Consider the following 20706-nt stretch of genomic DNA (forward strand, 5'->3'; position numbering starts at 1 on the left):
TGTAAATTTCTCTTGAGCAGCCGTCGAATCAAATGTCCTGTTTGCGTATTTACTTGAAAAAACGTTCTTAACTACGAATTTTTCTAGTAAAAACTTAAACAAGCGTTGTCTGACAGTTTGCTGCTTTTTATTTTATATCTGTAATAATCTGAAATATTCTGTATTGTGTATGAAACGTAATAAAATAATCTTTTAAAACAATCCGTTTAATTTTAGTCTTCTAAAATGACAACTTTTATTTCGTGGTCATAAACTAATGATTTTAATGGCTCACTATGTATGGCATTCCTGATAATTACATGTAGTAATCGGGATTCCAATCTGGTGGGCGCATATGATCTGGATTGATTCCACCCTGTCCCGGCCTATTCGGATTCAGGGGATTGAACGGGTCGAAGCGGGGCAAAGGTCCCGGGCCCATATTTGGGCGTGATGGAAAGCTGAACAGGTTACCATGACCACCGCGACCCAGTGGATCGAGATCCCCGCGTCCAACGTCCGGAAATCCAAAAGGGCGAGGCTCGAATTGACCTGGAGTGAAGGATCTAACCGAGGGGAATCGATTAACGAGTGTATAAGAAACTATCCACAAGTGTTCTTACCCGCCACGCCTGGGCTCGCCAAAGGGATCTGGAGTCGATACATTGGGGCGTGGTGAATTGGTCGTCTGTGTGGTAACCTCGCGCGAGTTGCCCGTGAATACAGGGTCTAGGAGCTCCCTACGGTAGCGTTCAACAATCTCTGAGGCATTCGGCATTATGGTGGTGATGCCTCCTTTGACCTCAGGCACCAGGGATTCTGGTTCCACGCAGATGTTGGACACCTTCTTAGTGTTGATGTCCAACAGGTTGATCAGCAGGGAGCCCTCGGTGATGTGGCCCAGCAGCAGATACAGCATCTTATCGTGCACGTAGCGCAGCGAGTACTTGGTATCGTCATCATTCCAGCTGTCCGGCAGCAGCTCACTGCCCTCCTCCTCCGGCAAGGTTTTCTATGGAAATCCAGATGATTTCACTAATATGAGTGGCCATCATCATACTCACATCATCGCCAATGCCAACGCATCGGAAGTTGTAGTGCTTGGTCAAAAGAAAGTGGACGAGGGCAATCAACAGGTCTGACTTCTTGGAGACATCAGCCTTAACGGTCTTGTACAGCAGATCCCAGCCGTAGAAGAAATCGCCCGTCTTGGCAGACGACCCACTCTCCATTGCGGCCACCGATAATCCTTTACAAAATCTGGGTGGGGGTAAACAGAACGAATGGAACGTTCTAATTTATGCTTAGTAGGTGGAAATATGCTTACATTTCGTTTGCTTGGATGTGACGTCCGTTTCGATCTCTGAAGCACAATACAGAAATTTCCAAGATAATCTTCCTGAGGAAAAGGCGAGAAGTTGTTTTTAGCAATTTACCACAACATTCTTATTTATCAAGTTGTTTTGGACGTACTTTAGCTCAATTGTTTAGATTGTTTAGATAATACTCAGATAAATTACGTCGATGCTGTATCTTTGTTTAGATAGAACATAGCGAAATTTAATTATTAGAGCTGGGCTAGGGCTTTATCGATTTTGTAATATCTCAATGCGACTTGTTGATTTGGTTATCGATATATATTTCATATATTAAATATTTTAGTATACAAATTGTTGTGAGAGTACATCACAAACATTAAAATAATAATATATAAATATATAATAAATACATTAAGTTAATACTAACAACATAATTGCCAAAGTATTTCAAAGGATCGAGAATTTCACGGTGACATTTGCTTAATACTTCCGGCAAGTTATAAATTTTTTTTATATCGTACATACCAGACATAAAAGAATTAATTAAATTTCAAAAGTGATCCATATGTTCATATTTAAAATATTTAACAGAAATATTAAGAAGTCAAGCAAAGTAAACAGTAATTGTAACAAAAAAAAGATGAGCAACTATCGATACACTTTACAATAAACATATTCCTATATATACATCAATATATTTCTATAATATCTTACAAACTAGTAATAGGAAATGCTTAGTACAACACCTACGTATATAAACCAAACATTACGATAATTGCAATTTGCAATTATACAATTCTCTATTACTGACTGAATGTTTTGTTCAACGATTCATGATGATTGCCTCTTTCAAGTTATTGAATTTATTTTAAGTTATTTTTACTCATACTTTGACATTGTAGAATTCATGTTTCCAAAATCTTACTTAATATATTTTTAGAAGTTGCCTGAAGATGAGTTGTTGCGTTCTGAAAACTTGTTTTAATGATATAATGTTAAGTCATGATTTTCTAATTCTGTTACCTTTTAATTTATCGATATGTCGTATCGTTATCGATATTTCGTATATATATTCATTACCTGGATCCGGTTCTTCATGTACTTTAGATATCTAAAATATTTTTATGCGGGAGAAATTAAAACGTTAAAAATATAACGCAATTTGGAATATTGATTTGTATTAAAAAATTCTTGTTTTGCTTAAAAACATATATGTATATGTTGTCTCTTTCTTAACATGCTCGTATTCTTATGGTCGGACGATGGGTGCAAAAGAGATGACTAGTAAGTTTAGGGTTGCCAAGGCTTGCAAAGACTAACAAATTCGAAAATATTATTTAAAATATAAAATATATTTATCAGCCATTAAAATGATTCACAAAACTTAAAATAAAAGTTTATAAATGCTTTGCTAACATGTTATTTTTTCGTTTTTTAACTAAAAGATCGCTGTTATATAGTGACATTATTGCTAATTTAATGATCCTCTGATGCCAAAAAATTAAATATTCTTTTCATCCAAATTTTAGGCGTATTTTCCTAAGAAAATTTTAGAGTATCGCTCCGAACTTGTTATATAGACTTCGTAGAGCCTACTTCGGCTTGAACCCGAAGGGGCAGACATATTGAATTTGATGCCGAATATCTAGCTGTCATTCTCGGGTGAAAAAATTTTCACATTTTCGATAAGATTTTCTGCGAAGCAGTCAGCATAAGATCTCCCAATAATATTTTTTGCCGGTTTGCCCAACTAATAAATAATTGTAAACAAGCGTCGATTGCAGCCCTGTTGTTATTGTTGTTGCCAAACATAAAAGTGATTAGCGCGCCGCTTTTCTCTGCGGCGGCAGCAGAAAATCGTGAATTTTTCGCGTTTTAGCACAAAAATTGGTGCGAATCGCAGTGTTCTAGTCCAAGAGGCCCGGGTACGGAACATAAGTCATGAGTAGTAGTGCTCCGGGTAGCGAAAGTGGCCTGGCAAAGGTATCGACGCCTTCGCCATCGCCACTGGCCAAATTGGATGCGGATTTTACGAGTGAGTACTGGGCATCACCATGTAGTAAAGTAAATTGCATATCCCCGGAACGCAGGCTCCAAGTTCGAGATGCACCCCTCGCTTTCAGACGAGGAGCGCCGCTTTTACCTGAAGATGTACCCCAACGTGGATCTGGTGAACCAGCGAAAGGTGCACTGCACCGTGTGCAAACTTCACCTGGGCACAGCACCCGCCGCCGAGAGCAACATCAAGATGCATCCCATACTGCGGGTGACGCACTGCGTCAAGTGCCACGATTTTTACAACAGCGGCGAGTTCTCCAAGGGCGAGGATGGCTCTGAGCTGTACTGCCGTTGGTGCGGACAGGGCGGCGAAGTATACTGCTGCTCCACCTGCCCCTACGTCTTCTGCAAGTCGTGCATCGTGAAGAACCTCTCCAAGGGCGTCATCGTGGACATCGAGCAAAACGAGAACTGGAACTGCTTCAGCTGCACCTCCAAGATCCTGTGGCCACTGCGCGCCCAACACTGGGCGCTGGTCAACTATCTTCAGACGCAGAAAAGGTACGGTTTTTAGTTCTACTTGTCCATGGCATCTTTTAGTTGTCATTCGAACGATGATTGTTAAATGGATGTATCCCTTTCAAATTCGAATTCATTAGATTTCTACTACATGTTTTACTACATCCTTGCAGTTTATCATAGTGAATTATCTCTTTCTAAATGCCTTTTCTTATTTAATGTTATGCAGAGCCCTACAGACCCTTCAGCTGCCCGAGGTGGAGGCCCGACGCCAAATGCTTAAGGATAACAGCAATTGCTGCCGCTTGGCGAAGTCGAAAACCAGCAGCTTATCCGACTCTATGGAAAGCTTGGAGTCCAATGTCTCCAAACGCAGCCAAGGCAGCTCAGCGGGCTCGGGTAAGCGGGGATCCATGCCAAAAACCATTCCTCCGGGACCACCATCCAAGCGCACTAAAGCTTCTAACAACGAAGTTGTTTGCACACCGGATCTGCTCAGCATGCTGGAGCCGGATTGCCAGCTCTCTGTGAAGTCCAAGCCTACTGGACGTCAGCCGGTGACAGCGGCAAATATCACAACCACTCCGAGAATTGTTACTGTCCAACAGAACTACCAACCGGGACAAAGTTCCAGCAGCAGCGGCAGTAATGGAAGCGTAAGTGGTTCTTCATCAGTGCCACCGACACTTAGTAGCCTGCCACCTCCCTTGGTTCTTAGTGGATCTGGAATCCGCTACCGCCAGAATGCCCCTGGTGGGGTCTCGGGTGTGGTACGTCGTACTGTGGTCCCTAACTCGGTGAGGACCAGTGGGCCAGTCTTTCACACAATTAATGGGTTCAAAGTAGATTTAAATAGCGCTGCACAACAGGATTCCTACCGCTTGCCTAATGGTCGACTGATTCAGGTGAAACGTCAGGTACCTCAGGCAATTCAGCCGGCATCAACACTACCAACACCACAAACACCGCCTGCTTTGGTCGTTCCTCAAGTAGGTCCGGGTGTAGTTATCCGACCTCGAGCTCCAATTACGTCTAATAGACCTTCACTGCATATCAGCGCGTACGGTTCTAACATGGGGATCTATAACCCGCAGACGAACCAGCAGCAGCGGGCTCCGCAAGTGCGAGTTGGAAACACCAATCAAGCGCCTCCACCGCTGCAAGGTCCTCAGCCCAATGCCAATGGCGGTCAAACTCTCATGATTACTCCAGCGCCACCACCAGCGCCTAAGGTTTCAACTTTGGTTCGTCACACCTTCCCCAACACGCCGATGGGTCAGGCACGGGCGCAGCTGCAGGAGCAAATCTTTAGCGCCATGGACATCTGCACTCACCTCACCGGCAAAGTAGTGTCCCTTACCCACTCGAACGCCTACAACCAGGTTCGCAGCTATCTGGAACTGAAGCAGTTATACATTCACATGTCCTATTTGATGACCTATGCCATTGGACGGTTTAAGAACCTGCACGAGAAGTGTTTGGTGGACATGCGAGAGAAGGGCTTTAAGAATGACGCCAACAGTCTGGAGAATGGTCAACTAGCTGCTGGTGAGTTACGAAATTTACTATGTTTAAAGAATAATTATTGTATATATGATTAAATATAAAACCTAATAATTTTCATGGTTGGAAAGCGTATAGAAATATATATGCTAAAACAATAATATGTTAGATTAAGATTCAGGTGGAGCTGGCAAAAAGCTGTCTCCACTTGGAGGCCAAAATATCATATTACTGTCTTTGGAGCGTATTTTTGACACATGGACGGGCGTTGATCTTTAATTTCCGGGTTTCGTTTCGCGCGTGTGTTTATTTTAATCGGATGGCGAAGAAGAATTGAAGAGCATGTAAGTATGCTGTGTTTATGAAAAACTCTGCGAGTTCCATTTCATTGGCTGCGATGAATATTATATTAATTTAAGCGTGGTCCATGTGTTTGCAAAATACCATCCAGAAGAGGCAATGGAATAGAACCCAGCAGCAGTTTTTCCTGTGAGTCTAACGCTTTACATCTCTCGATTATTGCAGCCGTGGATTATGTGTGTTACGGCCAACTGGACGACGTGGATCTCTTCAACACAGGCTGCAATAGCTTTCACAATCAGGTCTACGAATACCGCAAGAGTTTGCATGCCAATCTTAAGGATGGCGAGGACTGCGAGCCACTGCCTCCGCTGATGCCGCTGGGAGTTCGAGCCGAAGGTGATCCCATCGATGAGCCCGAGGACCCGGAAACGGTACCGCAACTGGAACCGCAGCAGGATGACACCGGAAAAGACCACGAAGATGCGACCGAATTCGATTATGATGAGCCAGACGATTTGGATGATGATTTGGATGACGATGAATTGGACAACGATGAGTGCGGAGAACTGGGCACCGAGGAGAGCATGAATCGGAATGAACAAGCTCACGCCTACGATCGAAAGTTGACACGTCTTCTCCGCGAGTATCCTTCGTTGTGGTGCACCCGTCATCCCGATTACGGCAAAAAAGAGGTCACTAATAAGCAGTGGCGGGTGATTGCCAGTCACTTTCCACGCGGCGATGACATCAAACTGCGCTGGAAGAACGTAAGGAAGCGATACGTTCGGATTGAGAGGCGCTTGAAGCAGGGAAAGCGTTTCAAAGGCTACTTCGACAAAGCGACAAACTATCTGGAAAACAGGGATCGCCCAAGAAGCGAGTGGCTGGCGGTGGACTGTGGCGAAGATGACGGCGACGGTTTCGAGCGCAAGCACCTCGACGTAATAGAAAATAAGATGGAGCAAAAAGCACAAAAGCAGCCAGCAGTTAAAATCAACCTGAAAGGTGGATCTAGAGCACCGATGCGACCCCTCGAGGTGCGTCCCATTGATCAACGCATCATAACTTTCGCTAAGAGCCATCCAGTATTATGGCGCAAATCCGCTGATCCCGAATTCAACAGTATTGACGAGCAAACTAGAAAGTCTCTGTGGCAGAACTTTTGGAAGTCAGCGCCCAGTACGTTAAAATCAAGATCTATAACCACAGTTACCTAAAGCCTCTTTATTTATTAATTTATTAAAAATGTATATTTTTTCAGATTATGCTTGCGAGTATCTTGTGGAGCGCTGGCAGCAGATGTACGAGATGTACAAGTCCTTCCGCCTGAAGAGTATTAAAGACAAAGGCATATTTGCGAATCTAGAGCTAAAGTACTCAAAGTACTTGGCCAGCTTGTATTTTCTGTACAAGATCGATGAGCAGGACCTGCGCGAAGAGTTCGAACCGCTGCAGGACTGTGTCCCGAGCGGCACTGACTCAGCTGGAAACCTAAAAGATATGCCCGATGACAAGCAGTTTTGTCAGCAACTGGTTTTGGCCATGCGGGCATATCCAACACTTTGGAATCCACGACATGTTGACTACAACGATGTGGGAGCCAGGGAGCGCTTATGGTCCGAAGTGGCCAGGCGGTTACCCCGATTCAAGCGGGACGCTCAGGCCTGTAAGCTCCGCTGGCAGATGGCCAAGTTTGCTTACGAGTGTTACCTACGCGAGATGGAGCGCCATCCGCGGGTTAACGAACGAAAGTTGCAGAAGTTGCGCTCCAACTTTCCGCTCGAGGAGATGCGCTTCCTCAACATTTAGTCTTGACATTCCAGTCTCGTTTTAGGCTAAGTTTTTGTACTTTGAGATTATAGTTTAAGCGTAACTAATCTGTATTTGCCAACTTTGCCAGGAGACATATATTAAAATATAAATGCATTTTTAATCTGTCGGCAGTGTTGTTAACTCTATGGGTCCTTATGGAATATGAAAATTGTATATTTAATTGAGTTACATTAACATTTACCTTTGCCTTATAGATAAACAAGCTAGCGATGACGAAGATAATGAAATCGAGATTGTGGAGCCCAAAACGGACACCATTACTATTGAATCTGACAACGAAGATGACATGCCATCCACCTCGACCGCAACACAACAAAAGCAGCCTCAGGAAACGGCTATAATGAAGATTACATCCGTGACATCGGAGGCGGCGAAAAACGAAGTGCAAGAGAACAACCAGACCGACATCGACGTGGCCGCATTCAGCTCCACAATACTGGCCAGCCTGCTGGAGGTGGAGGTCAACGAAGGCGCTAGTGAGCCCAAGCCCATCTCTCCTGGCCAAAAGAAGCAGCCACGCAAGAAAACTACAAATAAGCCAAATCCAGCACTCTTGCAATTGGAACGCCAACGCATGGAGGACATGAAGAAATCCGATGCCAAGCTGAAAATGAAGGTCATGGTCAAGTTGAAGCGAGCTGAGGATGAGTTCGAGGTGGCGCGAAAATGGGTCGAGGACATGAAACAGAAGCAGGAATTGGCCACCAAGATAAAGGACTCCAAAGCCGCAACACCATCAAACAAAACTAAAAACCCAAGTGAAAATCTTAAAATTTCTGAAACAGGATCTTCAGCCAAAAAAGAGAACACAAAGCGACACGGTGAGGTTGATAAGGAAAATACCAAGAATAAGGAAAAAATTGGAGATATATTGAAAGCGGCCATAAAAGCCAAAATTGGCGAAAACGAGAAACACATGGCCGAAGATGAACATCTGCCAGTGGATGAACTTCTAACAGAAAAAGACAAGGAATTGGACAAGGAAAAATCGACATCCACTGAACCAGAAAAGAATAACACATCAGGAATAGAAAAAGAAGCAGACAAAGAACAACATTCAACAAAAGAAAACATATTAAAGGGAGAAAGCAAGGATGAATCTAAAAAAGTATCAAAAACTTATCAGAAATCAGATTGTAAAAAAGGCCCGGATTCTGAATGTACAGAAATGGAAGAGGATACTGAGATGGTATCGGAAAAAGAATATGGCGGGTCCGCAGAGGAACAAGGTGATACTGAAAATATGGAAGATGAAACATCTTCCGAAAGTCCCACTTTAATTAAAGAAAACGAAAAACAGCTTCTCAAAAAGGGAAAAGAAAAGAACTCGGAAAAATCTGAGAAGGAAGTGGAACCATCAAAAGATGTTGGAAAAGAATTCCCAACGGCCCAAGGTAAAGGTCCCATTAAAGCTGCAGAGCAAGATACCGATGAACTCAAGGACGCTGGTGCGGAGCCTAAAAATTCGACCCAAGACGCTTTAAACACAGTTGAACCCCCCTTAGAAACTTCCACTTCCACACTTGAAAATGATCAGTCTTCCGTAGGGGAACTCATTGAAAGAATGGACGTTACCGAACTTGATGAAACGCCCAAAGAACTACTAGCTTGCGCTCTAGACGAAGTAATTGCCATGGAGGGCATCGAACTAGGTGATGATACAGAGGAGCTGATAAAAGCCTTGGGCAGCCCCAGCGTCCTGGCTTCCGAAAATACAAAGGATAATGAGACTGATTTGGATGCAAACGATTTTATTGAAAATCTGCCACTCGAAACAACGGAGCCACCTGAGATCCTCTTGAAGGAGGATGAGAATAAGGTGGAAAAGCCGACAGGGACTTCGCAGGTCGGAGCATCCAGCCCCGCCGAAAATGGTGACACAGAAATGGAAACCACACACGAAGCCAGTGACTCTGCTCCAGACGAGCTCGCCACGGCTGAGATTGTTGGCTAGTTTATGGTGATCATTTGAGGTTCCGCCGAAGAAGATTGTTAGCTGTGGCCCTCAAAACCTGCCATTTATTATTTGTACTAGAATTTAAAACCAAACAAAAAACACAAGCAAAACATTTTATGTAAATACTTTGATCTGTTTATAATTTAAACAATATTGTTTAATGCTTAAGAAATTGTTTTTCGACATTAACACCATTATATTAACTGAATCGTGTATAAGTTCGTTAATAGCTTTCAGATAAAATTCTTTTGTACAAACAAAATAACAATAATACGGCACAAAGTAAACAAAAGACAATTGTTGACTTTCTATTTGTGTTCTAAATTGTATTCTACGCATATTGTTATGTTTCCGAACTGCTTAAAAAGCCTAAAGAAAACTCCCAAGAAACTTGTAAAGCAATTTGAGATGTAAAAATTTTCTTAATGTTCATTTATAATGAGCAAAACCGAATTGTATGAAGTAATATAGCCGTTTGACTATGAAATAGTACTTAAGCTATTGATTAAAATTTATATAAATGTGTAGTTCTAAGCTTATCTCATGACGAGTAAAAATTCTTAAGATTTAGCTAGCATTAAAGCTGTGTAATTAAAATCTTAGCAGTGTGATTTCTTTGATAATTGAGCCTTGACAAAGTGCTTCCCTGGTGGCAGACATTTAATGCTATAGTTGGAAACGAAAGTCCAGGGGTTCAGCATACTGTGCAAAGGTACAGGATGCATTGTAATGGTTCCCTTAAAGATGCAAAGTGGCTTCAAGTGATCATAGTTAGAAAGTGTTTGATGACGTCGCCGGATTCCAGCTTTCTCCGTACAGATGCCAGTGACGAAGACATCCTCCAGATGGACAAAAGATGTGGTGAGGGCTTCCCGTACAACCGCCGAACCAGATCGATGGACATTAGATAGCCGGTTCCGGATGGGTATTTCCGGTACTTGGCGCCCTTGAACATAAATTGCGGCATGTACCAGGGACTTCGTCGACGGTCTTCATGTTGCAAAACTTGTGACCGTACATCAGACATCTGCTGCCGTTTAAGCGATTCCATGGCAACTTCACCTTGTACAGCGGGATTGTACTGCCCAGCAGAAAGTGTCAAAGGTGTCATCATCACACTTGAGAAAGAAGGCGGCTGATGTGTTTCAGGGCCATCACCGACTTAAGGGTCAGGTTGTGGTAAATGTCTATGAAGTTCTCCTGGATGATGTCGTTATGCTGCATTGACTCCCTAGTTAGCTTATCATACTATAAGAATCTTGGCAGTCAGGGAGTCATCCAATCCACTGAGATACATTGAGTACAGCGTTCGGAGACCTGGCATTACGCTCAGGTATTTCCCTGCAATCGCAATCGGCGTAGTGTTCTCATAATTAGAATTGTATTTTAACAAGAAATTATTCAAATTTGAAGACATATAAAAAGGAGACTAGTTTTTTATCCATCTAATGATTAAAATTAATGAATATATTCCTATTAGCCTTCTGTGAAATCTAGCACCTTTGCATCTTGGGCAGCCGCAGGTGGAAGTCCTTTTTTGGTGGAGGGCACTTGCTGCTGAAGTTGGTGACTCGGTACCAGGCCTCCCACATGACATAATCCTTTGCACGGTGAACGGAGAAGGATCCCTTGAGGGCGCACTCTTCATCCCCTTCATAGGGATAGCTGGACCTGAAGAGCGGGTGGTTGGTTCGCTTGATGCCAGCCTTCTCTGCACACAGTCCGGTGACGAACATGTCTTCCAAGTGCACGATTCTAGTGCCCAGCGACGCCTTGTACAGACGTGGCACCACATCAATAGACAGCAAGTAGCCGGATCCACACAGGTAATTGGGATACACTCCACCCCGGAACATGTACGCTGGCATGTACCATTTCTTCAACTTATTGGTTACCGGCGAAACATTGCAGTGCTGGCGTCCGTACATCATCTCCCTGCGAGCCGTCAATCGTTTTCGAGGCGAAGTGACCTCGTATGTGTTGCCGTAATGGAACCCTGCCGTAACCACGTTCACAGGAATCGTTCCTCCGAGCAGGAAGTGCAGTATGTTGGGCACATTGACGAAGGTGTCGTCGTCGCACTTGAAGTAGAACGCTGTTGTGTTTAGACAACTCTGGGTGATGTGCTTTAGCGCCATTACAGCCTTGATGGTCAAGTTGTTGTAGGTATCAATAAAGTTCTCCTGGATAACATCATTATACTTCTCCGCCTCGCTGGCCACCGCCTCATTCTCAAGCAGGGAAGCCAAGTTCCTGCGGCCCAGAATGAAGACGATCCGTATGGAGGCCTTTAGTGAATCACCCTCACCACTGAGATACTCGCTATACAGTTTCAGACGCTCGGGCAGCACATCCTGGTATCGTCCTTTGAGATGACCATGCAGCTTTACAAAGACAGAGTAGTTGAAGTCGGTGGAGTTGCCCCAAAGCATGCGGATGGCACGTCGCCGTTCAAAGTGGTGCACATACGAGCATACTGCTATTGTCAGCAAGGCCTTGCTCCGACAAAAATCTCGCGGAACAATGAGCGCCGTGTCCTTGTTTGGATCCAAGTAATCGGCTATACTTTTCGGCGCATCACGACTCCATCCCGGCAAAGATGCTGTACAGAATAAATATTAGATAAGTAGTACGCTACAATAATTAACTCACCGTTCCGCTTGCTTGGATCCGGCTTAAAAGTATATATCCTGTAGACCAAGAACACTGCTAGGATAATAATAGCCTTGTACCTTCTGATAAATAGCCAGATTCTGCCCACGATCCCATAGAGCCGCTTAAGCTCGTCCACGAGCCTAATATGCATTTATTTATGTTTAAAAAACACCAAATCGACAGTTTTCGAAAAGGCGAGTTTCGAAAGTGTAAAACCAAAGATCAAAAGCAAACAAAATGGAAACCAAATTGTGTTTTAAAATTTTATTCGCTCTTTTGAACAGAAACAAATTGTTTATTTGGCAATTTCATTTAATTAATATTACGTATCATAAATTAAAAAAATTATTTCTTATTAAAGAACACTTCTGTGCGTCAATTCAATAGATTTCATTTGAGGAGAAGGTCATGTTACATCACGATTATATAGGATATTTATATGTAGTTTAGAACTGAAAAGATAGTGATGATGTGTGCCGACTAAAAAATAATTTACAGCATATGGTAAATATAGATACACATATGTGGCGAGTGATGTCTAAAAATAAATACTTTCTCTTCTATTATAAACTCTATGTCATTAAATAATTTCTTATGTGTTTGTCATTGTGCATTACTTTTAACATTGATATGGAGTATTGGGGATGCTTGGCATTAATCCATCTAAAATTGTATATACATGCCTTGACAAGCGAAATTATCGTTAGTGAACTATGTATGAATGAATGACCTCATTAGGGCTATTTATCACTGTTGCCTGGCCATCAAGCTGATTACATTTTATCCCTAAATGGTCTGCAAGAAATTATAGGAACTGAATGTCAAGAATCTATGCTGAAGCAATAAAACATATATTATATCGCTTTTTATCCAGAGAGCAGGAGAAATGGGTAGGGGTAGTGGACATGTGTACCATGGAGTTCTAGGCTAGGACTTCTAACAGATAGGGCGCTTTCGCAGTCGAACCTGGCTAAAGTACCGCCCCGGAGGTGGGCATTTAATGGAGTAGTTGGCCACGTAGTTCCAGGCGACTACCATGCTATCGTCTTTTAACTGATGCTGTGTGATGCTGCCCTTGAAAGCGCACATCTGTTTCGAGTGGGCAAAGCTGAAGAGCGGGTGGTGGTGTCGATTGATCTTAGCCCTTTGCGCACACAACCCAGTGATGTAAACGTCCTCCAGATACACGAGCGTCGTATTAAGCGAAGCCTCAAACAAGCGCTGCACTACATCGATGGACATTAGATAGCCGGCTCCGGAAAGATACTTTGGATATGCCTCCGGCTTATACATGTATGAGGGCATGTACCACTTGCTGCGTACTTCGCTCACCGGCACCACGTTGCAAAACTGATGGCCGTACAACACATCGCTGCTGGCTTTCAATCGGGTTTGTGGTGCAGTGACTAAATAGGTGGACCGGTTGTGGTAATCCAGGGTATCGTTGTACAACGGTATAGTTCCTCCGAGCAGAAAGTTCAGCAAATTGGGTGTATTCACAAAGGTATCGTCGTCGCACTTGAGGAAGTAGGCCGCGGTATTGGAGCAACTGCGACTAATGTGCTTTAGAGCCATCACAGACTTAAGCGTCAGGTTGTTGTAGCTATCCACGAAGTTCTCCTGAATGATGTCGTTGTACTGTTCCGATTCGATGTGAATGCGATTCAGGGTCTCATTGCCCAACATGGCCTCATCTTTCTGGCGGCCCAAAATGAAAACAATGCGTACTGAGGCAGTCAGAGAGTCGCCCTCGCCGCTCAAATAATCCCCGTACATCTTTAAGCGATCCGACAGTGGCGGCAGGTAGTGCCCCTTGAGATGACCATGGAGCTTTACAAAGGCTGGGTAGTTGAACTCGGTGGTATTGCCCCAGGTCTCACGGATGGTCTGTCGCTGAATGAAGTTGTCCACGCCGGTGCATACGGCGATTACCAGGAAGGTCTTATTCCTGCAAAAGTCCTTGGGAACAATGACGCCAGAACTGAGGCCCATATCCAGGTAGTCAGCTATGCTGCGGGAGGTTTCTAGCGTCCAATCGGGAAGACCAGCTGTGAAAGCGTCAATGGATCATATTTAAAATACATGTGTGTATCAAGAAAACCATTGTCCCCTACCACTACGCTTGTGCACATCCAAGTAGACGAGCGGCAGGTAGACGAGGAGCAGCCCACAGATTATGAAGGCGCTTAGCGTGTAGCAGCCAAGGCGTCTTAACATCCTGGGTAGCGGCATGCGATTTCTTAGCTGCAGCTTCCTCAGCTTTGCTTTGCTGCGTAGGGCTCCACTGGTGGACACCGCCTCGTCCTCGGATCCGGAAGCAGCTGCTCCCGAGCCGGAGGAATTTTCCGCTGCCATGAGGAAGCACTGCTCCTCTAAGTTTTCTGGATTCCACCTTCTGTCCATGTGACTGGATTAACTCGCTTATCGCCAGTGGTCCTCCGTCTACTTTTCAATGCACTGTTCGCATTTTACCAACTATTAGAACGCCTAGCTGAATTGGGTTGGTTTAATCGCCCAGTCCCGTTATTCACATCTAATACTTTTTATGGGAATAACTGAATAACAATAATTCAATCCAAATGGATAAAAACAGCGAATGGGATTGTTCAGCACAGCTGATAGTAAAAAACGAACTTATTCCTCAAATTGAACTAGGATTACCCAACACTAGTAAAAATGCCCGTGACTATCGATAAGTTTACCTACCATATATATAACTGAACTTGAAAATTTGAAATTGTAATTATTAAAATTCTTATATTCCCAATCCTTTTTAATTTTTTTTTTAAATTGATTTTCTTACCATATTAATCGTGCATAAATTGTAATTTTTGAAGATTTTTTTCAGAATAATTAAAACTCAATTGTAGTGCTTAATAATTGTCTATGCATAAATTTATTTAAAATGTTGTATGTACAATGAATTCGGAAAAGGTACGCTCCTCGTAATAGTCAAGTGTGTAGATAGTATTATAGACGTAATTGGAGGTCCATGTAATGATTAGGTGAATGTGTTGAAGGTCTGTGATTGTTCTTAGCCTATGTTAAAATTAAAAACGGACTACATATATTCGCCGTCAGATTAAAATATAAAGGATGAGAAGCCAGCCCTTGAGAGGTTTAAATTGCGACATTGATGTCCGGGACCAGCCCTAGAAATCCGCGTCCAGGGTGAACACGTTGTCCAGGGGATTGCTGACCACTCCCATGCGCTGGTACTCCGCCACCTTCTTCTCGAAAAAGTTGGTCTTTCCGTCCAGCGATATCATCTCCATGAAGTTAAATGGGTTTTTGGTGTTGTAGATCTTTCCAACGCCCAACTCCACGAGCAAACGGTCCGCTACGAACTCAATGTACTGGGACATCAGGTCGCAATTCATGCCGATCAAATTGACGGGCAGGGCATCGGTGAGGAACTCCTGCTCTATGGCCACCGCGTCGCGGATGATCTCGATGATGCGCTCGCGCTTGGGTCGCTGCACCAGGTGCTGGAACATCAGCACGGCAAAGTCGCAGTGCAAGCCCTCGTCGCGAGAGATCAGCTCGTTGGAGAAGGTCAATCCAGGCATCAGACCGCGCTTCTTAAGCCAGAAAATGGAGGCGAAGCTGCCGCTGAAGAAAATGCCCTCCACGGCGGCAAAGGCGATGATGCGCTCCCCGAAATTGGCCGACTTGGATGAGATCCAGGACAGGGCCCAGTCTGCCTTGCGCTTCACAGCCGGCATCGTTTCGATAGCGTTGAACAGGTACTCTCGCTGGTGTGGATCCCGGATGTAAGTGTCGATCAAAACACTGTACATCTCCGAGTGCACGTTCTCCATGGCGATCTGGAAGCCGTAGAAGCATCGTGCCTCCGTGATCTGCACCTCCTGACTGAAGCGCTCCACCAGGTTCTCGTTTACGATGCCATCAGAGGCGGCGAAGAAGGCCAGCACGTGCGAGATGAAATGGCGCTCGTCGTCCTTCAGGCGGTGCCAGTCAGTAAGGTCCTTGGACAAATCCACCTCCTCGACGGTCCAGAAAGAAGCCTCAGCCTGGAAATTGAAAAAAAGTTACAATTTCAAAAGAGATCATTACTGTATACATTTTTTTATTTTTACCAAGTTGTCAAGAAATGTCATCGTAGACAACGAGCTTATCAATTAAAATGCATTTAAAATGTAAACCAAGTTACAACAAAGCAATTAAAAGCAGGGAAATTTAATTGGCTACATAAAATAGTATAGTATGTAATCGTTATGTACTGCATTTTCCCGCCAAAAAGGAAGGCTATTGTTGACATTGGGTAAACCTTGCTGCAGTGAATCAGCGGAAGGGGAGGGTCGAGAAATGTGGGAGGGGGTTATTTAGCAGCTATCATAAAGTCTGATTCATGTAATCAACCACGTTGAGTACGTGACCGGCTTTTGGCGCGCTTTATCTCGAAATGCCCGCCCTTTTGAAATTTTGCCGCCCAAAAAATGTATTTTCACCACCAATGCGAATGGACAGTGTTTTGCTGTATGATATACACACCTTCTTGTACATCTGCCAGATGTCGTGGTACTGGATGGGAAAGATGACGAAGCGTCGGGGATTCTCGCGCAGAAGGGGCTCCAGCGATGGGTCGAAGGGGGTTACGGACTTCTCCATGAGGGAATTGGCAGACTTGCCGATGCCATTCACGGCTGAGGCCTCCTTGGCCAACTGGCCGTTTGCCTCGTGGCCAATGGACATCTTGCGAACGTTGTTGGTGCTATCCGTCAGAATCTTCTTGCTCGGGCTCTGTTAACAACGAAAAACAAAGAAGGCCAACTAAAGCAAAAGTATTTTTCCGCTGCGTAGCACTTTTCCCTAGGGAAATCAACACAAGCACACTAATCGCGGTATTACGTCTATGTATAGCTATGAACTTTCCGACATTAATTGCGTGTCGATTACCTTAAGCGAGAACTTCTCCATGTTGTCAGCAATGTTTTCCTTGGACGCCATTTGAGTTGTTTTTGAATGGATTATTATTAGCAGGTAGTGGCGCTTCTCTGATTTTCTGGTGAAATTCACTTAAACCACGGAGTGTATAAGCGTACAGTTTGAAGTTTGTGTTGCAAATGATCAGGGAAATACAGCTACATTGGTTTTTATGCCGGGCGGCAAACTGTTTCGATTTGCCGCCATTTTTGGTGATGGGAAAACTATGGGAAAATCAGGGTTGTCGAGTGAGGCAATTCGATGTTTAGAAATTCGGGGTAAATCATATGTATGTTAGTGGTTAGAGGGGTGTTAGTTTGCTATTCTCAAGCCAAAAATCTAATGTTTTCAGAACAATTTTATGTTTAGCTTCGCTGCTTGTACCAATGAAGTAAAAATGAGACTTTGAAAATGTTGTTATCAATAGTTTCTAATTCTAAATAAAATTTCGAAGTGCTATTGTCACCGATACTTGTTGCATTAAGACAACCCTGGACTGTTCTAAAAATCAACAGCTGATAAAACGCCACTCAATTAGTTTTGAGGGAAAAAGTTTTGGTCCTTTTGCTAATATTAGATTCAATAAAATCAAGGCCAAACAAAGTTTTAATTTTTTTAGTCAAGAACATTGATTTAAAATTCAGCAACTTTTATCTGAAATCGTGAATTATTTGGAAATGCAACAGGTGCTAATGTTACTCAATTCAACAACTTTGAGTGAATTCCATTACAGCGCATCATGTAAATAACAGTACAATAACATAACAGCTGGCTCTTGATATTTATCGATAAGTTCTAACCGTGGACTTGAAAATATTAGAAAACAAATCCGTTTAGTTATAGTTTTGTTTTTAATAGCCGGAATATGGAAGCCTCTTCATCTGAACACCACAAGCGTCTGGAATACTGCACTACCAGATTGAAATACCGTCAGGGCCGGGAATTAAAAGCTGTCAAGGTGGGATAATCTGGTTTTCCTAAACTTCTATTGATATCTTAATCCTTTGTAGGTTTATACAGTGGCTAGTGAGTCTCGGCATTTGTTGATCTTTGGGGTACCTAAAATAAATCTTCAAGCTAATCTCAAGACGAAGCTACAGGGATTTGGTAAAGTGCAATCGTGTATTTCGGTAACTTCAGAGATGTCTTCAAAAAGTATGATTATCCCTGTTCAATATCTTTTTTATATAGTGTTCCTTTTGTTTCAGTGGAACTGGAAGCTTTTACAGATGTGTTTGCCGTGAAGTTCGAGCGCCTTGAGGTGGCGAGAAGAGCCAAGAAAATGCTCGATGCCCATCAGTTCTATGGTGGAATCTTGCACATATCATACGCTCCAGAACGAGAATCCCTCGAGGAACTTAGGGAGAAGATCGAGCAGCGCAGACATGAAGTAGCTTTTCGTACTCGGAGGAATCAGAAGGATCAACAACAAGTTCCAAAAAAGAGCCGGGAAACCACATAAGTACAGGATGTCAACGATTTATTCAACTTAACTGATTTCAATGAACTGAAGGCAGAACGATGTCAGTATTATCGACACAGCGTAGTGCTAGTTGCTACCGCTCTCTTGCCTCAGCTCCCCGTCCGTTCACTTGGCCAATCCCCAAGCCCCCTGTACTATTTCTGCTTCGTCCGGCGCAGGTCGTGGTAGTAATTCAGCAGACCAATTCGTTTTGCCCATATCTGTGCTCCATACGTGGCCCAAAAGCTGTAGATTACGGCAGGATTAATAAGACAACCAGTGATGTTAAAAACATACACGTCAAACTTACATGCCAAACATGGCGCCGCCCAAGTGCGCTGCGTGATCGAAGAACTTCCAGCCCAGCATGACGCCGGCAAAGTCGATGCCCATTAGCACTTTAATACCAGCTCCAGCGGAGAATGTCAACGCGGGTAGAAAGAGAATGCTAAGTTGCGTGTCCGGATACTGGGTGCATACATAGGCCAGCAGTGTCATTATAGCTCCAGACTAAAGGAAGAGCTTTAAGTTTATATAAGCTGCATGGAATAATGGCTGCCTTACCGCACCCAGGGACATCCCCGCCTGACTCGTGGCCGCCTTGTAGAGCACGCTCATCAGACTGGAGAAGACGCCGGCGCTGAGGTAGACCGCCAAGAATTGCTCTTTGCCCAACGATACAGCCGCAGCGTTGGCAAAGCTGTGCATCACGTACATATTGGCGAATAAGTGCATAGCCGAGTAATGGCTGAATGTGGACAGGAACATGGGCCAGCAGACGACTTCTGCGAGAAAGGGAGCAAATAGAATTAGTTAGGAGGGTTGTAAAAATAAATATCATACAATACTGCTAAGTAAAAAATAGTTTATAAATCCAAAAATAGCTGAACTTAAGAAGTTTTTAGTATTAAGGTTAAACCAAAAGTTTACATAAAAATTATGGAATATAACAAGCAGACATACATAACTAGAAGAAATTTGACCGCTTTCTTATATAACCATAAATATGGAGATCCGGTCGACTACTTGTCTTGTCTAATACTAAGTGTAACGTATTAAACTCTTAATAATTGAATGTATCTTATCTGATACATTATGATAGTGGCCAATTTCACTCCTGTATAAAATGCATAACAAAGATAACTTTATAATTTTTTTGTGATTCAAAAGGCAATCAAATCCAACTTGGCATACTGCCTAGAAGAACGTAATTTCGCAAAATTTGGCCGTTGTGACATCACTTTTTCGTTTTAATATTGGGTTTTAGCACTTACTCGCCGCTGGATTGGATGTGAAGTAGGTAATCATTGTGGATTTCAGAGCGGGCACTCGCCACATGGCGAAGGCCACCAAATTGCAGAGTAAGATAGGAGCAAACATCTTGTCGCCGGGTGTCAGTGAGTCCCAGTGCCGCCGGATGTCTTGTTTGATCTGTGTCCAGTAATCCCTGTCCGCCAGCGAACGACTCTGCCACCAACCGAATCTCGCCTGGCGCGCCTTTTCCAGGATTAGGCTACGTGTGTTCTCGTACTCCAGGATGGTGGCACCCGCAAAGCAGCCGACCGTAAACTACAAGTGTGAATCAGGGACTATATGAGTCCCGTACAAGTGGTGTGTATGATTAAATCTTACTGCTCCCGTGAAGGCCACCGCCTTGATCACATTGTTCACCGGCACCGGGGTGTTCTGCTCCGCTGCCACAGGCTCCCCAGTCGTCGGCTTCAGGTTGCTGCTCTGTTTTCGGTTGCTGTGAATCTGCCGACATGACCTCGCCGCCGGATGACCAGAGTTTATCCGCAGGACTGGTAAATTCACATTAGCATGACATCTGCGGCTGTAAGTTTACGTGGGGTTACTCCGGATACGGAACTCCGTCTCCGCCTGCTTACTTACGCCACCTGGGGTAGCCAGCTCCGGCAGAGCGCTCGACTCATGAGCATAGTAGTACGGATCTGTGCCAATTTAGCATGAAATATGGAAAATTTGTTTCTATTTTGCTTCCTGGAGAAAAGGGCCCGGAAAATTTTACGTGTGACCAGATTGTACAAAGCCAAAAATGGCAACTTTACAGGGTGTCTTAGAGTTGCCTGAAATTCGACAAATGTTGCTCTGTGTTCATGTATTAAAAGATTAATTAAAACTTTAACATTAAAAATATTAGACCTATTGCACTTATAGTAATCCGAATTAAATACAAAGTCTTTTAAATCAATATTTAAATTAGTCATTTG

At 43.6% G+C, this 20706-nt stretch overlaps 8 protein-coding genes across 11 annotated transcripts; 2 read left to right on the plus strand and 6 right to left on the minus strand.

Moving 5' to 3' along the window:
- Window positions 1–201: 201 nt before the first annotated feature.
- On the minus strand, window positions 202–1562 carry LOC6608733 (proteasome inhibitor PI31 subunit). The gene is made up of 5 exons (XM_002033420.2): window positions 1453–1562; window positions 1307–1378; window positions 1044–1239; window positions 603–991; window positions 202–545 (listed from the first exon to the last, which is right to left on the minus strand). The coding sequence occupies exons 3-5, from the start codon at window positions 1209–1211 to the stop codon at window positions 296–298; spliced, it is 807 nt and encodes a 268-aa protein (XP_002033456.2). The 5' UTR covers window positions 1212–1239; window positions 1307–1378; window positions 1453–1562; the 3' UTR covers window positions 202–295.
- A 1348-nt stretch (window positions 1563–2910) lies between these two features.
- On the plus strand, window positions 2911–10010 carry LOC6608734. 4 transcript variants are annotated; one of them, XM_032715123.1, is made up of 6 exons: window positions 2911–3333; window positions 3389–3857; window positions 4045–4471; window positions 4910–5363; window positions 5844–6800; window positions 6883–7559. In XM_032715123.1, exons 1-6 carry the CDS (start codon window positions 3240–3242, stop codon window positions 7428–7430), a joined length of 2949 nt encoding a protein of 982 aa, XP_032571014.1. In that variant the 5' UTR covers window positions 2911–3239; the 3' UTR covers window positions 7431–7559. The 4 variants fall into 4 exon arrangements, with proteins under 4 accessions (XP_032571014.1, XP_002033457.1, XP_032571012.1 ...); XM_002033421.2 differs by having other exon boundaries at window positions 2912–3333; window positions 4045–5363; XM_032715121.1 differs by lacking the exons at window positions 5844–6800; window positions 6883–7559 and adding an exon at window positions 7649–10010 and having other exon boundaries at window positions 2920–3333.
- LOC6608736 (beta-1,3-galactosyltransferase 1) lies at window positions 9997–10850 on the minus strand. The gene is given in 6 exon segments (XM_032715124.1): window positions 9997–10285; window positions 10288–10392; window positions 10395–10511; window positions 10514–10548; window positions 10550–10657; window positions 10659–10850. Coding segments are annotated over 6 exon segments (810 nt in total). The 5' UTR covers window positions 10829–10850; the 3' UTR covers window positions 9997–10010.
- Window positions 10851–10890: 40 nt separating this feature from the next.
- Window positions 10891–12284, minus strand: LOC6608737 (beta-1,3-galactosyltransferase 1). The gene is made up of 2 exons (XM_002033424.2): window positions 12064–12284; window positions 10891–12013 (listed from the first exon to the last, which is right to left on the minus strand). The coding sequence occupies exons 1-2, from the start codon at window positions 12215–12217 to the stop codon at window positions 10905–10907; spliced, it is 1263 nt and encodes a 420-aa protein (XP_002033460.1). The 5' UTR covers window positions 12218–12284; the 3' UTR covers window positions 10891–10904.
- Window positions 12285–12357: 73 nt separating this feature from the next.
- Window positions 12358–14692, minus strand: LOC6608738 (beta-1,3-galactosyltransferase 1). The gene is made up of 2 exons (XM_002033425.2): window positions 14181–14692; window positions 12358–14114 (listed from the first exon to the last, which is right to left on the minus strand). The coding sequence occupies exons 1-2, from the start codon at window positions 14467–14469 to the stop codon at window positions 13003–13005; spliced, it is 1401 nt and encodes a 466-aa protein (XP_002033461.1). The 5' UTR covers window positions 14470–14692; the 3' UTR covers window positions 12358–13002.
- Window positions 14693–14930: 238 nt separating this feature from the next.
- Window positions 14931–17197, minus strand: LOC6608739 (ribonucleoside-diphosphate reductase subunit M2). Its single transcript, XM_002033426.2, has 3 exons — window positions 16987–17197; window positions 16582–16830; window positions 14931–16100 (listed from the first exon to the last, which is right to left on the minus strand). Exons 1-3 carry the CDS (start codon window positions 17035–17037, stop codon window positions 15219–15221), a joined length of 1182 nt encoding a protein of 393 aa, XP_002033462.1. The 5' UTR covers window positions 17038–17197; the 3' UTR covers window positions 14931–15218.
- Window positions 17198–17556: 359 nt separating this feature from the next.
- Window positions 17557–18501, plus strand: LOC6608740 (RNA-binding protein 48). Its single transcript, XM_002033427.2, has 4 exons — window positions 17557–17699; window positions 17872–17971; window positions 18024–18168; window positions 18222–18501. Exons 2-4 carry the CDS (start codon window positions 17879–17881, stop codon window positions 18473–18475), a joined length of 492 nt encoding a protein of 163 aa, XP_002033463.1. The 5' UTR covers window positions 17557–17699; window positions 17872–17878; the 3' UTR covers window positions 18476–18501.
- On the minus strand, window positions 18477–20523 carry LOC6608741 (presenilins-associated rhomboid-like protein, mitochondrial). The gene is made up of 6 exons (XM_002033428.2): window positions 20369–20523; window positions 20108–20309; window positions 19750–20044; window positions 19040–19260; window positions 18786–18985; window positions 18477–18721 (listed from the first exon to the last, which is right to left on the minus strand). The coding sequence occupies exons 1-6, from the start codon at window positions 20413–20415 to the stop codon at window positions 18631–18633; spliced, it is 1056 nt and encodes a 351-aa protein (XP_002033464.1). The 5' UTR covers window positions 20416–20523; the 3' UTR covers window positions 18477–18630.
- Window positions 20524–20706: the final 183 nt, after the last annotated feature.

This window comes from Drosophila sechellia, chromosome 2R (assembly GCF_004382195.2).
Source record: "Drosophila sechellia strain sech25 chromosome 2R, ASM438219v1, whole genome shotgun sequence".
Taxonomy (NCBI): Eukaryota; Metazoa; Arthropoda; class Insecta; order Diptera; family Drosophilidae; genus Drosophila; species Drosophila sechellia.

What these genes read in the sequence shown, in the direction of transcription:
- LOC6608733 (XM_002033420.2), bottom strand. Translation starts at nt 1,211, where the DNA reads ATGGAGAGTGGGTCGTCTGCCAAGACGGGCGATTTCTTCTACGGCTGG. An exon ending in GCGTTGGCATTGGCGATGAT is followed by an intron (nt 992 to 1,043) that starts GTGAGTATGATG and finishes GGATTTCCATAG; the next exon opens with AAAACCTTGCCGGAGGAGGA. An exon ending in GGCGAGCCCAGGCGTGGCGG is followed by an intron (nt 546 to 602) that starts GTAAGAACACTT and finishes CCCCTCGGTTAG; the next exon opens with ATCCTTCACTCCAGGTCAAT.
- LOC6608734 (XM_032715120.1), top strand. Translation starts at nt 3,240, where the DNA reads ATGAGTAGTAGTGCTCCGGGTAGCGAAAGTGGCCTGGCAAAGGTATCG. An exon ending in ATTGGATGCGGATTTTACGA is followed by an intron (nt 3,334 to 3,388) that starts GTGAGTACTGGG and finishes CCCGGAACGCAG; the next exon opens with GCTCCAAGTTCGAGATGCAC. An exon ending in GAATGGTCAACTAGCTGCTG is followed by an intron (nt 5,364 to 7,648) that starts GTGAGTTACGAA and finishes TTTGCCTTATAG; the next exon opens with ATAAACAAGCTAGCGATGAC.
- LOC6608737 (XM_002033424.2), bottom strand. Translation starts at nt 12,217, where the DNA reads ATGCATATTAGGCTCGTGGACGAGCTTAAGCGGCTCTATGGGATCGTG. An exon ending in GGATCCAAGCAAGCGGAACG is followed by an intron (nt 12,014 to 12,063) that starts GTGAGTTAATTA and finishes TATTCTGTACAG; the next exon opens with CATCTTTGCCGGGATGGAGT.
- LOC6608738 (XM_002033425.2), bottom strand. Translation starts at nt 14,469, where the DNA reads ATGGACAGAAGGTGGAATCCAGAAAACTTAGAGGAGCAGTGCTTCCTC. An exon ending in GGATGTGCACAAGCGTAGTG is followed by an intron (nt 14,115 to 14,180) that starts GTAGGGGACAAT and finishes ACGCTTTCACAG; the next exon opens with CTGGTCTTCCCGATTGGACG.
- LOC6608739 (XM_002033426.2), bottom strand. Translation starts at nt 17,037, where the DNA reads ATGGCGTCCAAGGAAAACATTGCTGACAACATGGAGAAGTTCTCGCTT. An exon ending in TGGAGAAGTTCTCGCTTAAG is followed by an intron (nt 16,831 to 16,986) that starts GTAATCGACACG and finishes CGTTGTTAACAG; the next exon opens with AGCCCGAGCAAGAAGATTCT. An exon ending in TCTGGCAGATGTACAAGAAG is followed by an intron (nt 16,101 to 16,581) that starts GTGTGTATATCA and finishes TTCAATTTCCAG; the next exon opens with GCTGAGGCTTCTTTCTGGAC.
- LOC6608740 (XM_002033427.2), top strand. Translation starts at nt 17,879, where the DNA reads ATGGAAGCCTCTTCATCTGAACACCACAAGCGTCTGGAATACTGCACT. An exon ending in GGGAATTAAAAGCTGTCAAG is followed by an intron (nt 17,972 to 18,023) that starts GTGGGATAATCT and finishes AATCCTTTGTAG; the next exon opens with GTTTATACAGTGGCTAGTGA. An exon ending in TTCAGAGATGTCTTCAAAAA is followed by an intron (nt 18,169 to 18,221) that starts GTATGATTATCC and finishes CTTTTGTTTCAG; the next exon opens with TGGAACTGGAAGCTTTTACA.
- LOC6608741 (XM_002033428.2), bottom strand. Translation starts at nt 20,415, where the DNA reads ATGCTCATGAGTCGAGCGCTCTGCCGGAGCTGGCTACCCCAGGTGGC. An exon ending in CGGTGGCCTTCACGGGAGCA is followed by an intron (nt 20,045 to 20,107) that starts GTAAGATTTAAT and finishes TCACACTTGTAG; the next exon opens with TTTACGGTCGGCTGCTTTGC. An exon ending in CACATCCAATCCAGCGGCGA is followed by an intron (nt 19,261 to 19,749) that starts GTAAGTGCTAAA and finishes CCTTTCTCGCAG; the next exon opens with AAGTCGTCTGCTGGCCCATG.